This window comes from Artemia franciscana, chromosome 12 (assembly GCF_032884065.1).
Source record: "Artemia franciscana chromosome 12, ASM3288406v1, whole genome shotgun sequence".
Classification (NCBI taxonomy): Eukaryota; Metazoa; Arthropoda; class Branchiopoda; order Anostraca; family Artemiidae; genus Artemia; species Artemia franciscana.
In genome coordinates this window covers 18,982,528-19,004,176 of record NC_088874.1, presented here as the reverse complement: position 1 = coordinate 19,004,176, position 21,649 = coordinate 18,982,528, and the positions used below count along the sequence as shown (strand labels likewise).

The 21,649-nt window shown below is 35.4% G+C and overlaps 1 protein-coding gene across 1 annotated transcript in view; it reads left to right on the top strand.

Annotated features, from left to right (window-relative positions):
* Positions 1-11,270, top strand: part of LOC136033803 (mediator of RNA polymerase II transcription subunit 13-like) — a 79,307-nt gene extending 68,037 nt beyond the window's left edge. The window contains exons 21-24 of the mRNA XM_065714717.1: positions 866-1,032; positions 2,925-3,035; positions 4,569-4,868; positions 9,297-11,270. Of these exons, the coding sequence (XP_065570789.1) occupies positions 866-1,032; positions 2,925-3,035; positions 4,569-4,868; positions 9,297-9,704 (986 nt within the window). The 3' untranslated portion in view covers positions 9,705-11,270. The remainder of the gene's footprint in view (positions 1-865; positions 1,033-2,924; positions 3,036-4,568; positions 4,869-9,296) is intronic.
* Positions 11,271-21,649: the final 10,379 nt, after the last annotated feature.

Below are 21,649 nucleotides of genomic sequence, written 5' to 3'. Positions count from 1 at the left end.
TAGAAGTTTTGTGAGTTCGGGGTGCAAAAATAGATTTGAAAATTAATATTAAGAAGGGTAAGTTATTCAGACTAGGAATAAGTGAAGGTGAAAAGGTGATGTTGGGTTACTCCAATATCGATCAAGTAGGCAATTCCACTTACCTACGTAGTATTATTAGTAAAGACGATTTGTACTGTGAGGGTGTTAAAAATAAAATAGCAAAGGCCTAGGGTGGTTTTTCACTGTTGAAAATTGTTTTTAAGAATAGGAGGACAGGTCTGCGAACGAAGAATACAATATTGGAAGCTATAGTGACGACAGTGGTCAAGTATGATTCTGAAGCGTTCGTGCTCTGAAAAATGGAGGAGGGTTTGCTATATATGTTTTCCAGAGTTTTGCTTACGGATTGTTTCGGGTAACCGACTGACTGACCGTATCTCAGATATTAAGTTGTACGGAAAGTGGTTCAATCCCGCTTTCTAGGGCTTTAACATGAGAAAGGTTGGGATGGCTAAGACACGTTCTTTGGATGAAGGATAACAGATTGCCAAAGATTGTTCTTACCGGTCAAACGAAAAGTAGGTCATCCCCGAATAGGGAGGGAGGATGTCGTAAGGGAAGATTTAAGGGAAATGGGAGCTTTGAATGGATTGGGATGGAGGAGGAGTGTACATAGCTGTGTTGGCCTCAGGTGGCTTGGTAATACATTGAGTTGTTAGTAGTGATAAATATATTCTGGGGACAGAAGTCTGTTAGAGAATCCTGAGCACAATAGTTAATAATTGGAGGAATCTGACAGATACGCTCTTTGGTTTTGCTCATGGCCTTTTTATTCTCCTTTTTGCAATTAGTACAATTTTTAGATTGTTTTCTTGGTTTTTAGGCTGGAGTTCTTTGTTAAGTAAACATGCTTTGCAAAAGATATCGCAGCAAATCGGTGATATGTGTGGACAGTGTGGATTGATGTCGCCATTGGAGATGCCAGGCATTATATCAGCGTGCCTGATTTCATTGGAACCAGATTCTGCCATACAGGTCTTCGCTGATCAGGTAATTCAATTGGATTATTAGAATTCAGTTGTTTCAACTGATGCAGTTATTTAAAGATTCGTATATGCGACATTTATTTCAAGTCTTTTTGAGGGAAAAAGTGTTAATTATGTTCTCTTGATGTTTTCGATTGTCAGGAGACGTCACCTAGGGACAAATCCTTCCTTCTCTGTTCAAAGAAAATACCTCCCCTCCCCCCCTGCTCTCGTAAATAAAAACTGCTGATTAGTGGAATTAAATGTTTGAAATTCTAATTTTGAATTGAATTTTAAAAAAAGGGAATAGTTGTTTGAAAAGTCAAAGTCATGGCCAATTGTAGAAAAAAGCCAAGACAGATTGTTCAATTAAGTGGGCAGCCCAGGCAATTCTAATGCAGCTATTATTATTATTTTTTAAACTCGAAATAAATTTGAATTCATTTTTTTCTCTTTTTTACTTATGTTTCTTTCGAAAACCTTTTACTTATTCCACTCTTAAAAGTATAACCAACTTGAATTTTATCTCTTTTGTTCATAATTGAAGCACCAAGGACATTAAAATGAAAAACATTTTTTGGCAACTCGTTCCATCTTCTGTTTATTCATATCTGAAAAACGGGATTTTCTACGATTTTTGTTTTTGGTTGTACAACTATTAAGATCTTTTCGGTGCTTAAATTTGCTCCGTTGTGGCCACTATTGAATCATTAAAGAGGCAAGCAGAAACATTTGTTGTTTACAAAAAAGCCCAACCAAACGTTGGTAACTCTTAGCTGAGATTTATGACTTTGTTCGGCTTTTGCTACGACAGTCGAGAAAGTTGGACTTCTAGGGCTCCATGATTTTTTTTTTTTTTTTTTTTTTTTTTTTTTTTTTTTTTTTTTTTTTTTTTTTTTTTTTTTTTTCATCTTCTGCTGATTTTTCACACAAGTTCCTAGTTTTCCTTCTTTTCTTAAGATGTACATGGTTGTGTACGTTCTCACTCAACCAATTTAAAGGATCGGGTTTAATGTAAGTGTCCTTGGTATTTTAAGCCTTTTAACTTTTCTTAGGTTCCACTGTACCATCATGTAACAGCATGGCTTGCGCTAAACCGAACAATCATATTTATTTTTCTTTTTCAATATGTAACGTAGCCTCTCTTAGAGCAGTTAAGTTTATTGTGGTAAAAATCTGCTTTCACATCTCCCGATCCTTTGTCTATATTGGACTGTATCTGAAGTAGTTATTATTCCCTGGTACTGTAGGAGGGAGGAATCAGAAGGCAACATTGATATTTTTAGTTAGGTATTTTGCTAATCCGCAATAACCCTTTGTAGAAACTAGGTTCCTCGAATACAATTTTTTTTTCTCCATTCAATGCTCTTAAGCTTAACTTTTTTATCTTCAGCAAAAGAGTGTTTCACCGCTGAATAAACTTAGTTAGTACGTGGTCTTGTATGGGTGTAGAATGTTCCTTAAGTGATGATGTATCGGATCCTCTAAGGCTCCGAAAGGTTTTACCCCTATTGTTTTACGGGATTTGACATGTTTTTTTAGAAATCAAATGAATAGGCATTAATTAAATGATTTTCATTCATGAAGTAGCTCGGTCAGTTGTGCAAAAAGTTTCAAAATGGCCAGTAGCAGAACTCGAGGGCGTTCCAAAAGCTGCTGACAAATTCGGGGATAGTGGAAGGACTAGTGTTTTCTGTCAAAATCTGCCAAAAAATTTCACTAGGCCATGAAAACTGCTAAGTAGCATTGCTACTTGGTGTTAATTAGATCTGGCTTTTGCATGGCGGATCTAGGTGTTAATTTAGCTTTTTATACTGTGCTGTGAACTAAAGAGCTCGAAATGGTTACTTTAATCTTACTTTGGCTATATATTTGTTTTCCTTAGAGTTTAATATATTTTTTTCTTTTGCTTATTAGGTGACACCAGACGACAGAGCAAGTAACCAAACAGCCATGGGAAATCTTTCAACTCCAGAAGATAGTAGTACAACTCACATCTTGGTGTTCCCTATGTCTGCTGCCACAAGTGTATGTAATCCAAAGTTTTTATAGAATCACCATAGTATTACAAAAATTTTGCACTTAAAATTCTTTTTCTTCTTTTTCTTTTTCCCTTGCTTCCCACACTTATGTTAATTATAATCTTGGTTATTTCATTGGTTTCTTTTCTTCTCTCTCAAAGATAGAGCATTTTAAAAGTAAGTATGTTTGTTCTCTCCCTCTCTCACTCTCTCTCTCTCTCTCTCTCTCTCTCTCTCTCTCTCTCTCTCTCTCTCTCTCTCCTCTCTCTTCCCCCTCCCTCTATCCCCCTTTCTCTCTTGTTTCCCTCTTTCTCCTTGTTTTGGGGTAAAGGTTGAATTTGCAGGGTGAAAATCAATATTAAAGGAAAGTGAAGGTAAAAGAGCTGCTTTAAAACGCGAAAAAAAAACTGGTATTATTACATATATATGAGGGGCTGTCAAGATCTAATTACCAACTGGCTATATATTCACTATAATGACTTCAGTCGATCCCTGGTCGAACTTGCGTAAACAGGGGGTTAAAAGGGAAGTACCCCCTTCATATACAGTAGAATTTTTGTTTTGTTGTTTTAATATTGCTCTTTACTTTCATTTGAAAAACTTGTTTTTTATGTTATACTTCTTCTTTCCTTTCTCTGTTTCCCAATTTCATCTGAAAAAGCTTTTCCAAGGTTAAACTGATGGAAATCATTTATCAATTTTCTTTAAATAAAAAAAATCTTTCTCTCCCATTTTCATGATGAAATTACGCACATTTACTGCGCTAGTATCTGTTAATGAGTATTTTAAACTTAACCACAAATTATATGTTTTTTGTCATCAAGGGAAGCATATCTTTTTACGCATATATTGTTGTCAAAATTCTTTCTTTAGAGTTCGGTTTTGTTGAATTCCAGATGATCTATTTGTTTTTTTCGTGATGTCATGAATGATCATTTCCTTACACTGGGTTTACGGGGTTTTCTTATTCCTGTTTTACACAAGGAGTAAAAATTGACCCTCTGATCACTTGTAAATCGTAAGAAAAAAAATCACTAGAAATCGGGAATACCGTTCAAATGAGATTTCTCCTGGAAATCTACGGCCAGCGGTTTTGATTTGATCACCTCTGATGGAAAAGAACAAACTTGCAACTATTACACAAAAAACATGAAATTTTTTGGCCTCGGAGTTAGAGCTTAAATATAATGATTATTCATCATTATTATACTTTATGTATATTGTGTGCGTTCTTGACCGTTCAGAATATGATGGTGCAATTCTTGTCAAGATTTAATTGTTCTTTGTGTGTTGTTTCTCCCCTCTTCCCAAAATTATGCAAATTTACTTATGCTAATAACTTTTGAAGGGTACTGCTAAAATTAATGACATTTAGATGATTTGGATCATCGCAATAAAGATTATTTTTATGTATTTGTTTTTTCTAAATTTCTATTTTTATTAGTTTCGATTTCTTTTACCACGGTCGCTCATATCACGAGTTGCTTTGTATAATATAAATCTGTATATTTGTATATGTATGTCTGTGTTTTTCCTATAGCTACCTCAGCAGTTCATGCCAGGCGGAAACGACATGAACCCGGATTTAGAAGAAGACATTGGATTATTTGGCAATCTGGAAGATGAGATTGGTGGTGACATGCTTGGTAACGATTTTGGTGACATGGGTGATATGGGTGATCTCTTTTCATCCTGGCCTGATGTTGACGGTGAAATGGCTCCTGGATCACCGTCCAACAGTGTTGGTCAAGGGCAGATGCAAGCTCAACATCAACAAAATGAATTCGGAGGATATATGAATGATCCCAATTGTGTTTCTCATATGGGCGGCACAGGAAGGGTGAGCCCGAGTTTTTTTTTTTTTTTTTTTTTTTTTTTTTTTTTTTTTTTTTTTTTTTTTTTTTTTTTTTTTTTTTTTTTGTAGCACCGTATAGTTAGGGTATAAAAAAGGATCATATTTCCACAAAAATTGAAAAAAATAGTTCGAGATAGCGCGTTTGTATGGTGTAGATTGGTCGTAAATAGTGGACCACGAAGACCACGCTGCCTTTTTTAAAAGCTTTTTTAAAACAGCCCTTGCATCCTTACTTCAAAGAAGTTCAACCAGCGCTGATAAATAAAATGATGTGATATGATAAATTCATTCAAACAAAACAGAACAAATAATTAAATACAAGCTTTCAAAGCTAATCTTGCTTTTTTGGCAGCTAGCCTCAAAGGTCTTTTTGCGACGGGTTCAATACTATTATAAATTGGCGTAATATAATATTTTGTGTGATCATTTTTAATTAAATTTGAGTGTAAAGAATTTGGTGAATATTCGCCTAAGTCCCTATTTAAAGAAATATTAGTATTTATTTTCAGACTAATTTCGATTGATTCCCGAACCACCTGTTTTATCCCAAATCATTACCAATGAGGGAATGTCCATTTGTTTCTAACCATGATGAATTTAGGTCTTATCTCATACATACCCTTTATAACAGCGAAAAAAGGTTAAGTCCTCTACCACTTTCACACCAAAAATTTGCATGACATAAAAATATTATTTAATCTCCGCAAAGACCCGTCTATTATAATAATTGAAGTAGACAAAAGCAATTCACTTATTCTCATGGATACGACAGATTATGACAACAAAATCCTTCCATATTTAAATGACACACCTACATATAAAACGATAACTCATGATCCTACTGATCAGTTTGCTAGTAATATCATAAATGAATTAAAACATCTAAAATAGAATGGTAAAATCACCTCACAATTATACAAAATAATTTTTTTGTTTCTCGTGGTAGTTTCTGTCTAAAATTCTACAGTTTACCAAAAATACATAAACAAGGTATTCCCTTAAGACCTATCATAGCATGTACTAAAGCCCCTACTTCCAATATTGGAAAATGGCTGTGCGCTGCTTTCAAACCTCTACTGTATTCCCAAAATTCCTATAATAGCAATTCGACAGATTTAGTGAAAAAACTAAATAACCCAAGTATTTCAGAAAATACAGTAGTTAGTAATTTTGACATTGTTTCCATGTATACGAATATAGATGTGGCTATTTTTGAGTAATTATTAAAAACAAAATAGAAGAAAATTATCACTTAATCGAAGTTTCAGCGACAGGAATTGATTGTGAACTTCTAATGACTCTAGTTAAAATTTGTAAATAAGTTTTCTATGTATTTTCAGTTTTGTGATTCCTTTTATCAGCAAATAAATGGGCTACCTATGGGAGCACCCTTATTTGGGCTATTGGCAAATATTTATGTCGAGAACCTTGAAAATTGGGCATTAAAATTCTTATTTTTTAAACACGTCTTTTAGGGTCGCTACATGGATGGCGTAATTTCACTTTGGAATTAGGGAGAATTTGAACTTCGAGGTTTCTTAGACCATCTTAATACTTATGATAGAAATTTGCAGTTTATCCTTGAAATTGAAAATAAACTATCGTTTCCGGATGTGTTTAATTATTCATAATACTGATAAATTGGATTTTACTATCTATAGAAAACTAAAGCAAAACAATAGATATCTTCATATTAATTCAAATCCCCCCCACAAGTTGTTTCTAATCATCTCCTCTATTCTTTCGAAGATGTGTTTGTTTGATATGGAAAGGTAGTGTGGTCTTTGTCGCTATTAGCGTCTAGCCTACACTGAATTGAATTCTACTGGCTTGAGAAAATTTACCTTTTGTTTCTAAGTTGTGTGTTTGTTTGATATGGAAAGGCAGCGTAGTCTTCGTCGCTGTTTGGTTCGTATTCTATACTATGGATGAAAAAAAAATTAGTATCTGGAGTTGGTACCTAGTTAAGCGCAAATGATAAAAGCAATGATGAGTAATAAGTCGACTTAAACTGAGAAAATTACGGAATATTCACGTCTGAATTTCTTAACCACCCTGGAATGGATTTAAGTGATTTTTGGCGTCTGTGATGGATAAATAGGAAAGAGGAATTGAATTTATGTCAGAAAAAAAAATTATGTTAATGACGTCGCATTTACATACATTCAAAGAGCAAAAATTACATCATTAACGACCAGGGGCGGTCGAATCGTTTTTAATATGTCTTACCCGTGCAACATTACAAAAGATGACAAATGACTGAGGAGCAAAAGTAAAAGGCATGGAACAAGAAACAACAAAAATCAAATTGAATTGATAACGATAATGTTGCACAGCGAAATCTGCGGCTATACCGCGAAGCAAAATTACAATGGAATGACGGAACGTGTTACTTTAGCGTGTACGAGTCCGTGAAGGATAAGCAGGAAGGAGGAGTTGAGTTTTAGCATCTATGACACGTGCAAAACTACGCAAAATGACAAATCTCTGAACAGCTAACAAAAAAAAAGCATGGAACAAGTAACAGCAAAAAGATTTAATTGCAAATGAATATGTGACAAAATAACACCTGAATTGTGCTTTTGCGTAATTTAGGTATTTCATAAATTACTATAGAATAAGGAACGTGTTACTTTAGCGTCTGTAAAGGATAAACTTGAAATAGGAATTGAATTCAAACCAGAATTTTCCTTGCTGAGCTGAAATTGCTGTCTGTAACTTGAAACTAAAGAATAAAACTATAATTATGCCAATGCGTAGTTTAGTTTTCAGAGGGCATAGGCTTTGAAATGCCTGGTTGTTACTGAATTATGTAAGAACACAGCTAAAACAAAAAAAAATAACGACTGGGGAAAGCTTGAAAAGAAGTTTATTTTGGTATCTATGACGTCATACGGAATTACGCATGATTTTGAAATGAATCCGAACCGTTAAAGCAAAAGCCATGAGAAAATTTCTGAGGTAATAAAAATGAAGCACAACGAGATTTGCGGCTAGAGCACATGCGACAACACAACGAACGCCAAATGAAAATAATAGACAAAGAAATCCACTGTTAGAAGAAAAGCGGCAAGGATGATCTCATCGAGTCGTAAACGAAATCTACGGTTTGAAGTGAAGCAATAGTAAGAATCACAACTAGTCCCATGAGAAAACAAATCCTATAAATTGGATGATTTTGTGACGCATTAACAGGAAGAAGGAATTTAATTCATGCCAGAATTTCTTAGTTCAATTGAAATTGCTGGTTTGACACTTCTTGACTTAAAACTAAAGAATAGCGTGATGTATGCTAATGTCTAATTAAAAAATTAAATATATACTAGCCTGCCGTATTCTGACTGCGAGGGTCGGAATGAAGCCGGGTTTCCTGATCTTTTTATGGCACTTGGTATTTTACCAAGTGCCATTTAGCGATCACAATTTCTCTCCGTCAGTCTGTATGTCTGTTTGTCCCGGTTTGCTAGTTCAAGCACTTCCAGATAAGCTAGGACGATGAAAGCTGGCAGGCATATCAGGGACCGGACCAGATTAAATTAGAAATAGTTGCGTCCCCGGTTCGACCATCTGGGAGGGTGGGAGTGGAGGTATAGTTAATTCGGAAAAATTAGAAAAAATGAGGTATTTTTAACTTGCGAATGGGGTGACCGGATCTTAATAAAACTTGATATATAGAAAGATCTCGTGTCTTAGATGGTCCATCGGGAACGACACCCCTCCTCTAGATATGGCTTCTATCAAACCCCAAGAGGTTTTCTGTTTTTTACCCTCCCTTGTATTAATTAATATATTTTGGATATCTGGGATACAGTCTCTAGCTGTGTCTAAAGATATGCATGTTTTAGAGGAGGTGCGGAGTTCAAAACTTCGCTTCGGCTTATTGCATATGTAATCTATTAGATTGTGGATTTTTTTTTTTTTTTTTTTTTTTTTTTTTTTTTTTTTTTTTTTTTTTTTTTTTTTTTTTTTTATTGATTGATTGATTGCCTGGCAGAGAGCTCCCAGAGTTTGAATGGCAAGTATGGTTACTCTCTGGTAACAGGTTTAGTTAAACACAAATAACGAAAGCATTGAGGAGCAACAAGTCGACTTAATGTGGGAAAATCGCCAAGTTTCTGTTTCACTTGTTACTGTATTATTTTTTTTGTGGGGAATGAATATTCCTCTTTTTTTAACATTTCATTAAACAGATTCGAATTTGACTTGTGAATCTACTGAAAGATATTGACTTTAATCTGTATTGGGATGACGGTATTTGAAAATATAACAAATTTACTTGATTTTGTACAACTGTACCCTTTTTTACGTTTCTTTTTATGGTTTTTTTAAGCTTATAGTCATAAACGTCTTGACTAAGTGTCATGACAGACTGTTCATGGAACAACGAATTTGAATTTGTATGTCGTTTTTTAGCCAATGGGAGAAATGGAGGAAGTGGGGCTTGTCCTTCAACAGCCACTGGCCCTTGGATATTACGTTTCTACGGCGGGAACAGGGACGATGCCCGACTGGTTTTGGTCTTCATGTCCACATCTTCACGGAAACAATCCTGTATTTTTAAAAGCTTCGTTGCACCTTCACAGCTCATCGGTGCATCAAAACTCGGACGACAATCCGATTAGTCAAAGTGCAAATCCAAATGGGAAATGTCATCCCTTGGACTCTAAATATACAACAGATGTGTTGCGTTTTGTTTTAGAGGGTTATAACGCTCTCTCGTGGTTAGCTGTTGATGCAAGTGGGAAAGACCGAAGATCTTGTTTACCTGTACATATTCAATTGTTAGTGCAGCTTTACCATGCCTTTTCAAATTTGATCTGATTGTCTATGCCATTTTCGGCAAAAATAAGTGCTGAAGAATTTTATTCGGAGTAATTTGGCGTCGCATGGGAAGTTCATAGTTTATAGGTTTTTTTACGGAAGTGACATTTGGTAAGAAAAGTACAATCTTATGACGGATTTTTTTTTTATTTTTATATAAATAGCTTCTTTTTTGCTGACTCAAGGTCTTCTCTCTCTCTCTCTCTCTCTCTCTCTCTCTCTCTCTCTCTCTCTCTCTCTCTCTCTCTCTCTCTCTCTCTCTCTCTCTCTCTCTCTCTCATCTCTCTCACATCTCTCTCATCTCTCTCTCTCTCTCTCTCTCTCTCTCTTGTCTGATTATTATTATTATTATCTTTCAAAAAATTAATAATGTTATTATCATGAAAACCGAGATTTGTTTTGCTTTATTCTTTTCATTATGCTGTAAAGCATGTTTTAAATTTTTGGATTTTTTTTAGATTTTTAATTTTTTTTTTTTTTTTTTTTGTAACGAGATGTACTCGTTTTTTCCATTTGTTTTAGTGTATTTTGCTTAATAATTCCTGCTATTTATTTTCTTGCATTCCCTTAATTCTTTTCGAAATCTATTCTATTTGCCTGAGTATAAGTAATTTTGTTCATCTGTTATACTACATTTTAGTTCGAACAATCGAATCACTATGATCAACTAAAATGTTTGTTTAGGATATGGCAAATGAGTTTTTCTTAAGCTCCCAACGTTTGGTAATTCTGTACTTGCATGTGTAAAGGTGTTCATTTTACTTGGCGAGAAATGAGAATTAGTCTTAATGCATTTGTGGCATTTAGAGAGGAGGTGCATTTGGCTTATAAGAGGAGGCGGAACGTGGTTGGGATAAAAATGAAAAATGCTTCATAAGTAACTCAAGCTCAAAGACTACCTGATTTAATTTTATATGTTGTTTTCACCACAAGAAAGTCTCATTAGTAGGCTATATGCTGAAAATTGTATTAGATTGCTTTCTTGTTTAAATCTTGGAAGAAGAAAATCATATATTCTTACAAAGTGTCACCAGCTTTTTTTATTCTTTTTGTCTGAAGGTTGAAAATGGGACTGAACACCTTCATATATAATGGTATGGATTTTTCAAGCATAGATTAGGCATTAAGTACAGTGTTGTGAGAAATTGTGTGTTTAAAATGAAAATTAGGCAAAACAGATGAAAAATATATGTTAATATTAGTACCCTTTCCCTATTGTGTTCAAGGAGTTGAAAATGCCTGTATCAAAGTATAAATTAACGACTCACTACTAGAATCTACACAGGTGTGAAGTTGACTATATATTTGCAGTGTATATTTTGTAATAAACATGAAATTTGTCTAATCATTGGTTGTGGAGTTCTTATGTTACGCATTCTGCCCTTCCATATTATATGTTATTTTTTGGCAAGAATCACATAGTGTATTACTCAATTTTTGTTTCTCTTTTTTTATCTATATAAGAAGTACAGACTTGTTAACTATTTATATACGTATTATAAAATTGTATATAGTTATTGTTGGATGCAAAATTTACTATAAAATAAACAAAGTATTTGAAAAGTAGTCCTCGGTTGTAAAGTGTTGGATTTAAGTGTTCTGATGGCTAAAATATCCATGCCGAAGTCCAAGGTGTTTTGGCAACTGGGTGTTGTTTCATGGCTCAAAGTTGCACAATAACACTTGTAACTACCTTTTCTTGCCTAAAAACTAAGAGCGTTTGAAATAGATGTATTGTAAACTGCTTTTTACAGACCTGATTGTCCATAGAGTTCCTGTTTTGATTACATTTGTGGTGGTCCTCTGCGATTTTCTGTGGTTATGGGTCGTCAATAAAACGGTCGCTCTACGGATGTGAAGACAGTTTAAACAGAAAATAACTAAAAAAAAACACCATACAGGCTTAAATGGCGATCTCTTTTAGAAGTAAATGTTCTTTGTTATCAGTCCTGTCGAACTCTAATGAACGCATATGACAACAATATATTCTTCTTTCATAGAGGTTGGATCGGACACAAACACCCCAAACCGCCATTGACTGTTGACTAGGTTTCGTCTAAATCCACTAGCCCACCTTGCAACTAGACAAATGACAATAAATCTTTTAAAATTGGGTAGGTATCTGTCATCTTTGAATGGTAGATGTCCAGATGAGAAGATTTTCTGGACTTTCATTGCTCTTCCCTTACAGAGGTCAAGTTCGTACTGGACCACAAATAGGCATATCCATGGCATCCAATGGTACGTCTGACAAGACCTGACAACTCCTTTTTGTTAGGTATGCTGATAATTTAAATTTAGGGACCTGTCTCTCCAACAAACGTTAGATGGTCCTGAATCCTGAAAGACCAACAAGGACACTAGCTATTATCTATCGTCAAATTTTCTTGAGTTCCAACTTAGTCTTCTAGTAGATGTCCTTAAGAAGAATTTCGGTATCCCATCCGCATACAGAGGTCCATTTTTGACCTGAAAAAGGAACAGGATATTTGCTATTAGGTTCCACCGCGTAAAGTTGAAATCTGATAACTCCTCTGATTGACGTCCTGGTTACAGTATTGGGATCCTTCTCCTACAGAGCTCAGATGTGGATTGGACCCGAAAAAGCACAACTTAGCAGTTAGATATTAGTTTCTACCTCACTTTGCTGAAATCTGACAGCTTTTTTGGTAGTTTGGTTGAGATCTGGGACCTTTTCCGGGTAAATATGCTTATGAAAGGAATTTAGGGAGCGCTCTTCCTTTTGCCTCTCTGAGTTAGAAACGAGTCTGAATACCCAAAAGGCTCATTTAGAACGCTTGATCTTGTTTCTCACTTAGTTTGGTTGATACCGGACAATCCCTTAAGGAAGAAGCTCTAAGGAAAAACTTTTACCCCTTCCTTCTCCCTCAAAGGTCAAATCAGGTACTGATCTCCAAAGGACATAGTAACCCCGTCCGCATAAATTCGTTTTGACCTTAAAAAGAAACAGAAGATTAGCTCTTATGTTCCACCGTAATGTTAAAATCTGAAAATTACTCTAGTTGACGTCCTGGTTTTAGGGAGCTATGCCCTCTCCCTGTCAGAGGTAGGATCAGCTCCACTACTACCTACTAAAAATTCATTGCTGCACGAAGCCCCCTGAGGCCAAAACAGTTGGACACGCTCCTCCACTCTAAGCTGCTCGAAGCTTCACTCTTTACTCCCTCCTGCAAAGTTGTAATTTCCTGTAAATCCTTTGTCGTGAACTCTTCCTCCCTCATTTACTGATGACCTGATTTTGGTTTTGTCCCTGATAGAGAGCCAAAAACACGACTTTTGGTGATCTATCATTGTTCGTTCTATAAACACAGCACAGTCCTCTTAACCTATAGTTCGAGTGCATATCATTATCAATTCCGAACCCTTAAATACCACATGTAGGACACTAGTTTTATTTACCGACGAACTTGATCAGGAGCGAACCCAAGAGGGGGGATAACGGGGATACACCCCCCCTCCGAAATCCTGGAAATTTGTACATTTTTATAAATCTTGATTAATATGAAAGGATAATGTGTGCTACAAATCTTATTGTGATGATGATAAAAAATGAATGTTTTGTTATTTTTATAAAATAAAATTTAAAACAAAACTTTCCTAAAAACCAACCAAATTGACTGTGGGTTGTAATCCAACTGATAATACAGTAGTGTGTGCACAACAAGTAAGTAAAGTGTGACGATCTTCGCACAATAATATTTATTTTATGAAAACACAGTTGGGATTGAACTTCTTTTAAGTCACACATGTACTTTTTCACTGTTTATATAGAACTTTACACCCCTATTTGTTAATTAATCGTCCATCATGTCAAAACAGGAATGAACAATTACATGTTTTTGAGAAAGAAACCGTTGGTTGATAGCAGTCCTTAGTTGGTTGATACAAACCTTAGGTGAAATGGAAATCAATTTAAAATATATAAGGGGACAAGATTATGATGGAGCTTCATCTATGAGTGGCCAGTTTCAAGTTTGTGCTGCTGTAGTCCGTGAATGTTTTCCCCATGCAGTCTCTGTTCACTGTGCAAGTCACTCCTTAAACTTAGTCCTATGTTATTTGTCCAACATACCTGTTACAAGAAATTGTCCAAGAACTTTTAGAGATGTCATTAATTTCTTTAGAATTTCACCTAAATGCTTTGCAATTTTTGCACAAATTGCTCAAGAAAGTAGTCTCATCACAGGGCCAAAAAGAACAAGATTGAGCAAATTTTGCGAAACTAGATGGGTAAAGGATACGGCATTAGACTTTACAGTCCGTACCGGCGGTGCTGATCTCTGTTTCTTGGGCCTTCAGCCAGGAGCACTTAAAAGTATTCATTTTGTGTAAAGAGATGTTCATTATTAATCGTAAGGCTATGGGGAAAATTCAGGAACTTCCTAATTCAGATTTTGAATCTTCAAGCAAAGTTTATTGTTTGTTATCTGCTATTTAGAGATGCAGTTTTGTTGCAAGCTACTTGCAGCTATGGTTATGTCAGTAAAGATTTTAGTCTCTCAAAATTTGCTAACATATTTGCAATCAGAAACTATAGATCTCGTATACTTTCTCAAACGCGCTGACAATCTTAAGAGCCAAGTTAGAGACATGAAAGAATGGAGTGAAGCTATAATTCATCCACTTTTTACTAAAGTGACTGAGCTGTATCAAGATGCTGAAGTCAGAGTTAGAGTGCCCAGATGAGTTCCAAAACGGACGTAGAGGAATAATTATGGAAGAGAGCAAGAGGATCCTGAAAAGTATCACCGACTTTTGGTGTTTATCTTATTTATGAACTACTTTCTGCAGCAGCTCCATCAGAGATTCACAGAAAGTTGCTGGAGTCCTTGCAATATTTATTTCCTCAGCACTGTATCTCCCTCCACGAAGAAAAAACGAAGGATATATTGGATACTCTGACTGATTTTTGGTCTCTTGATGCAGACAGCTATAGGGGAAGCCTGCAATATGAGTTAGCTTTGTGGAGAAGAATGTGGATACAGTCAGGAAATGTGGTACCAAAATATTTCTTTAAGTGCTGAAAAGAATAGGATAAGAATATTTTCCCACTACATAAATTTTTGAAGATTGGTGCAACGGTTCCCTTCACTACAACTACATGCGAGCGTTCTTTGTCTACCCTTAGAAGAGTGAAAACTTTGCCAGGAATGCCTTAGGTCAGAAATGGCTTAATGGATTGGCCTTATTATCCATACGCAGAGATCTTCCAGTCGATGTAGAAGACGTTTTGTGTAAAGTAGCCCACAACAAAAAAAGGTGGCTTTGTTTTATTTCATAATTACATATTTACAGTGTTGTCTCAATAAAGAATGAACTTTATATTCTAAAAAATTGTTTATTCTCTTTAATCTGTACTACCATCCCTCCGCGCTGGGTTCCATCTCCCCCTGAGATTTATCGCTGGGTTCGCCCATGAATTTGATTGAAATCCGACAACTTATTCTGTTAGATTCATGATGACAAGCAGCCATGTCCCCCTCCCCCATTCAAGTCGGGTCAGGTGTGGAATTTTAAACGGTAAAATTTAGGCACTCATCTGTACTCGTCACCAAGTCTTAGTTAAGATCGGATACCTTCTTCCTGAGGATGTTCTAATGACAAAAATTTAAGAATCCTTCCCCTACAGAGGTCAGATCGGATTTTGACCCGAAAAGGTGAAATATAGTAATTATCTATTAGTTCCTACCTGATCTTGTCGAAACCTGGCATAGCTTTTTCGGTAATTGTCTTTCCTACGGTACTTCGCATCTGGATTATGAATAACTAATGATTGAATTTTTACTTCTTATAAGTTTGATTTAGATCCGACAACTTTCCTTGAAAGATGTGCTGATGATAAGAATTTAGGGATCGCTCTTCCTTTGGCCTCGCTGAGGTTGAAATGAACCTGAATGCCCAAAAAGCTTGATTAGAACACTTGTTCTTGTTTTCCTCTTCGTTAGTATGAGACCGGGCGATCCCCTAAGTTAGATGTTCTGAAAAAAACATATACCCCCTCAAAGGTCAAATCAGAATCTCAAAAGGTACCATTAGCTTTTTTTCTTTCAAATTTGGCTCTTCTAGTGAATGTGTTGATGAAAAGACTAGAAAATCACCCTCCATTTATCTATGGGCTGGATCGTAGTTGGACTTGGTGAAGTCTAGCCATAAATTCAAGCTTTATATGTATTAAAAATTTCACAAAAGTTTACAACAGCAAAAATTGAGTGTTGAGATCTCGAGATCTACTTTTCCAGAATTATTTCGATGAAAGCCATAAGAGAAGCAGAATTCCGATATCAAGGTTTCAAATAGAAAATTCTTCATCTGACCAAGGCCCCTGACAACCTTTGCCACAATCATGTAAAAAATCATCATACCTATTTTGCTTCTAGGTCTATCTCTTGATTTTTTCCTTAGAAGCTATTTTAGTTGCGCTTTGACCTTGATCCTATCACAAACGCTTGACTATAGCCTGTCCCTATTGTAACTGGACGGCCTAACAGTCTTTATTATTCTTTCTGAGACTTAACATCTCAGATTGATCTCGTGTCAAAATTGATCAGGTGAGATTAGGTCTGCTACCTCCTTGTCAGATATCTAACCCTGTCTTATATTATATAAATTCTTATGAATTTTCTCCATAAGGTAGTATAAAAATGATTTGTGTTGTAATTCGTTATTGGTCTAACCCTCAATCAAGTGTACCAAATGACCGAATTGGACTGATATGCAAGTCTTCCATATTTTGAGCTAGCAGAAAATCGGTTTAGCCGACATTTGTAGCCTTCCATCACTCACACGAATCTTTGGCCCTCCCATGATTTTTTTTTATTTATTTTCATAGCGTTCGCTACAAAGCAAGTTTTTACCTCGAGCAAGTTGTGCTGACATCACATTTCCTTTGTTCGAGTAATGTTGGGGCCATGGGCGTCCACATGCTAGTTATCGTGACGCGAGATTTGCAGTTTTGATGTGTATTATACAGTTTGTTTTCTTTTACTTTTCTTGCAGAATTTGTATCTTCTTGCGGCTCTGATTTTTTCCTTGCAAGTTTTCATGTTTGTAGCTTTGTTAGTTCGGATTATTTTCCAGTATGCATGAAGACGTGCACACAAAAACAGTCGCACATACTGGATTTCATACATGAAAAAAACTAGTTTTAAAAAAGCTGTAGTCTACACTGTTGGTGTCACCTGCCCCAAGATACCGAATCACAGCAGCCCTCCTCCCCAAAAAAAAAAATCTTAAAAGTTCCAAATATAGCAGTTATTATGCTATCTCATAGACAAGAGGTCAAATGTCATAAAAATGAAAATTAAAAGCTTATGTACGAAGCATAATATGTTTATTAATTTTTATATTTCGGTCGAATATACATGAAAGTGTCGAAAAAAGCTTAATCAACTTAGAAACAACCATTGATTACTAACTAATGACAAAGTAAGTCTCTTCTGATAAAACAGATAATTTTTATTTATCCGAAAGGTCCGATAAATATGAATGCGGGGATAATGTGACCTCCACAGCTACTCGGGCAAGAGTTGTAAATTATGCAACTTGCCAACTATTTACAGATCAAATTTATTGCAAAAAAGAGGGGGAGTGCCTCATCATCGTTTCATGTGGTTAAAAACTTTCAGGAATTGTTTTTTGTGTCATCATATACAAGACTAAACAGGTAAAAAGAAAACTAGCTAATTCACAAGAATGATATAATGGGCTCATAAAATTATGAGCTGTGCCTTTTCTTCAATAATTCGGACTTTCGTTATTTGTGTGGGGGGGGGGCTCGTATCTGGATATTACATGGAATTTTCGTTCAAACTTCAGACGTTTTTCAAAGATAAGATCATGGAACAGTTACAGAATAGGGGACATTGAACCATTTTATTAGAGTTGATACAGGTATTGTTTGTTTTATTTATTATTAATACAAATGGCATAAATAAATGTGAAGTATTTGTCGATTGACAAAAAATAGTTAGATAAGAATTGGCTCACAATTAAGTAAAAAAAAAAGTAATAAGAAACAGAAAAGGATAACACGAAAAAAAATGTAGGTGCTGGTTACTTATGGGTTGTAATTTTTTGGCCGTGGGTATTTCTTCTGCAAAGATTCGGAGAGTACAACAACTGTAAAATCTGCAAAGATTCGGAGAGTACAACAACTGTATAATATATAATAGAAACATATTAAAAAAAAGCTAATGACATATTTAAGCTTCGGAAATACAGCACTAAGCCTTATTTTTCATGGGGTTGGGCTACATCCGTTGCTGCAAAGACAGGTTTTAATCAAAGCTTGCCAACGAAAAAGTAATTATCATACCTGTATGCTAAGAAAATTTGAAATAGTGTCTAATAGATGGTTCTGAAAAATTTTCCTTATATCAGCTCAAATTTTCTCTAAGCTTTGTGACACGATATAGTTTAGCTACGAAACTCTAGATTCTGACTTCTATTTCAGTACGAGGTTCATGGACTTTCGAAGAAAGGTCGTACACTAAGAGGAAAAATGATTTTGCTCTTGAAGGTTGGAAATAAATAATTTTCTCTTTGTGATAAGATTTGGAGGCTTAAAGTTTCTATTTAATCTGACTTATTTGAAAAGATGTACTTTCTGATTTTTTCTACTGGTTTACACACGTATTTCTATTCAGAAGAATGCATTTGATTGGCAAAAACAGAAACAAAAATAACTTGCTGATCAGAAAAACGGAAAATTTCATTGTTGACAAATATCCAATATGTAGTTGAATGAGTTTTGCTTTTTTGTTGTATCATGGTACCATTCAATCAATTGAAAAGCGCAATAGCACTAGTTAAGTAAAGAGCAGAGTAGCCTCCATTTTTTTTGTTTATTTTTTACCAAGCCACTTCGTAAAGGAAGAGTTGTCCTAAAAACGTTGATCGTGGGTCATTCGAGCGGTAATTGAAAGTTGAAGTACCCTTTTTAAGATTTGAAGTAGATTGGACGGCAACCAGCCCTCCTCCCATCCCCTTTATTGCTGCCTTTCCCCCAAGGAGATCTGATATAAATTGTGAGATACTATTTTTTTTCTGCATAAGTGAAAGATCCAATAACAAGGCATCTACGGATGAAATTACTTACCGCCGTTCTTGGGATAAGGGCAGTGAGTTATACAATCTGCCCCTTTTTTACCTATAGGATCTGTTACTAGGCAAGGAGGCTTCTTTTATCACAGGTTTCCAAAAAAGACATTAAGGGGAAGTCTTGATGAACTGTAGAGGGGAATGTTGAACTAAATCAAAACACATCATGTGCATGCATGTATCAGCAAAGGGCTTATCAGCAATATCTCAGGAATGGATGTCGAACTGACCAAAAGTAAATATGTGCATACTACTACAAGGACTACTATTAAAGCCAATAGTATTAAGGTGAAACTCACATGAAATATTTAGGGGAGTGTTGAACTAAATTAAAATACACTATGTGCATGCAGGCTATCAGAAGAGCGTAATCAGCCATATCCCAGGAACGGCTTAGAGTATTAAGTTGAAACTTTCAGAGCATGTTCAGGGGGATGTTGAACTAACCATAAGAAACTATGTGCATACTACTACTAGTACCTTTAATGCTGCTACTAGTACTACTAATACTGTTATTACTAAGGCTAAGGGTATTAAGGTGAAATTTTAAGGGAATGCAGAGGGGAATGTTGAACTAAATCAAAACGCACTATGTGTCTACAGGTTATCGAAAGGGTATATCACTAATATCTCAGGAACGGCTTTGGTTCTTTAGTCAATACTTTCATGACACATTAAGGAGGATATTGATATAGCCAAAATGCACTAATTACAAAGTTAAGGATATTAAGGTGAAACTGTGAGGGATTGCTTATGGAAATGTTGAATTGAATCAAAACTCAATGGTTGTATGGCTCAATGGTTCAATGGTTGTAAGATGGTTCGGTGTTTTATCTGTCTCGAACTCCTTCCTGGGTTCCTATCACCGAAGGGAAATCCTGCTTTCATGGCTTAATGGTGGTGTCAGGGTGGACCTTTAATAGTTTTCCTTAACCCGAGCCATTGCTGCAAATCGGAACAGTTTAATGACCTTTGAAGAATGATGCTCTCAAAGAAATTATAGTCTAGTAAACAACAAAACACTTCTCTTAATCCTGATGTTGGGATAATTCTTTTGGGTCTTATTTGTGTTAGTGGTCTTTTTTGGGCTGAAAAACCTCTTCTTAGCCAAGTTTTTTTTGGGGGGCTGCCTTCTCATTGTATTATAATATTTGTAGGCATTAATACATAATGAGTCGGAAGTATTACGTTTGAAAATGCATGTACAGGAAGTCGAATTTTTTTTATAGAAGAGCATCATCATTTGTAAAAAACCATATTATGCCCAAGACGATCCCAGGGTTGTTCAAAAGTTGCCATATAATAGGAGGTTCCAAGGATTTCTTTGTTGTCTGGTTTAAAGCCTGCTTATGCGCTCTGTGTAGACTTAATAAGATATATAAGTCCCTAAAATGCACTGGGGGTTTCTTTGCTTTTCTTGAGGCCATATAAGTTTTAATATTTTAATTAATATGAAAATTATAACTTAAAATATTACAAAGTTACAAAGCATATATATTTACTGACATTTTGACTGGAAGTGTTAGGAGTTCAATAAAATCATACCCAAGGGCTGGGAGACATGAAAATAGGTAATATAGAATATATTTACTCAAGCTGAAATTATGGGGTGCATAGGCAGGGAGTAGGGCTTATGATTTATCTGGAAAGTTTTAAGCCTTACTTAGGTTGGAAAGGTATTAATAATAGAATAGCAGTTGCTCATTTTACAGCTAAAAAGTACAATTTATTCGTCATAGTAGCATTTTTCCCTGTAAAACCGACCGATGGAGTTAGTATTGACTGGTATGAATTTCACTTACGTCTTCAGGAACAAATAGACAGCAGACCATTTAGAAATAAGGTATTTTTATCAAGGGATTTCAATGTTCAGTTTAGTAGAAATAGATAGCATCCTAGCATTAGTTAATTTGTTGTAGTAAAAGAAAATAGCAACGCTTATAGACTCACCTGGCGGTAAGACGGGCAACCATATTGGTCATTTTATTGCAAACGGAAGACTGCCAGGATCGATGAAAGATACCAGAGAATAAAGGGATACTGCTATTGATGTTAAAAGTAAAGATCACAACCTTGTTGTGTCTTGTTTAAATCTAAAACAGAAATTTAGGAAGGGTAACTATCTTCTGGGAAGTCATGACGCTGTTAGATTCCAGGACGAGAGTTTGAGCGATACGTTCAAGGATCAGTTGAATGTTAAACTAGAGAGTGTGAAATTCGACAATATAAGACATAAACTGAATAATTTTGAAAAGTATTTTGTGAAATAGCAGTCGCTGTCTTGGGGAGGATAACTAGAAATAATGACATTAAGCTTGGTAGAAAAGAGGAGGGGTTTTTACAAGAATTATTTGATAGACCTGACAGACCATATGAGAATAATAGGCATTAATATGGGAATTAAGGAGATGTGAAGTGTAGACCATGGATAAAATTTCAAATGTCTGAAAGATGTAGCCAGATGGCATAATAATAAAATATTGTAAGGTTATGTTAAAAAATCAAGAGGAAATAGTCAATCTTCACTTATCTCAGTTAAAGATATGTAAGGGGTCTCAATTAGTCAAGGAAAGTTAAAGAGAGATGGACAGATAATTTTGAGAAAGTGCTTAACCGTGTAAAATTCCAGGACATGATATAAAGAAGTTTAGAAAAACATTATGACAGTTTGGAAATGAAAGAAGTGGAAGGTCTGTTAAGAACTAGCACTAAAGGGATAAAAATAAATAGACTCAGATAGTGATAGTGTGGTAAATGAGTTTTTAAAACATGGTGAAGTTAAAAATACGTTACTGAAGATCATAATAATGTTACGTGATAAGAAA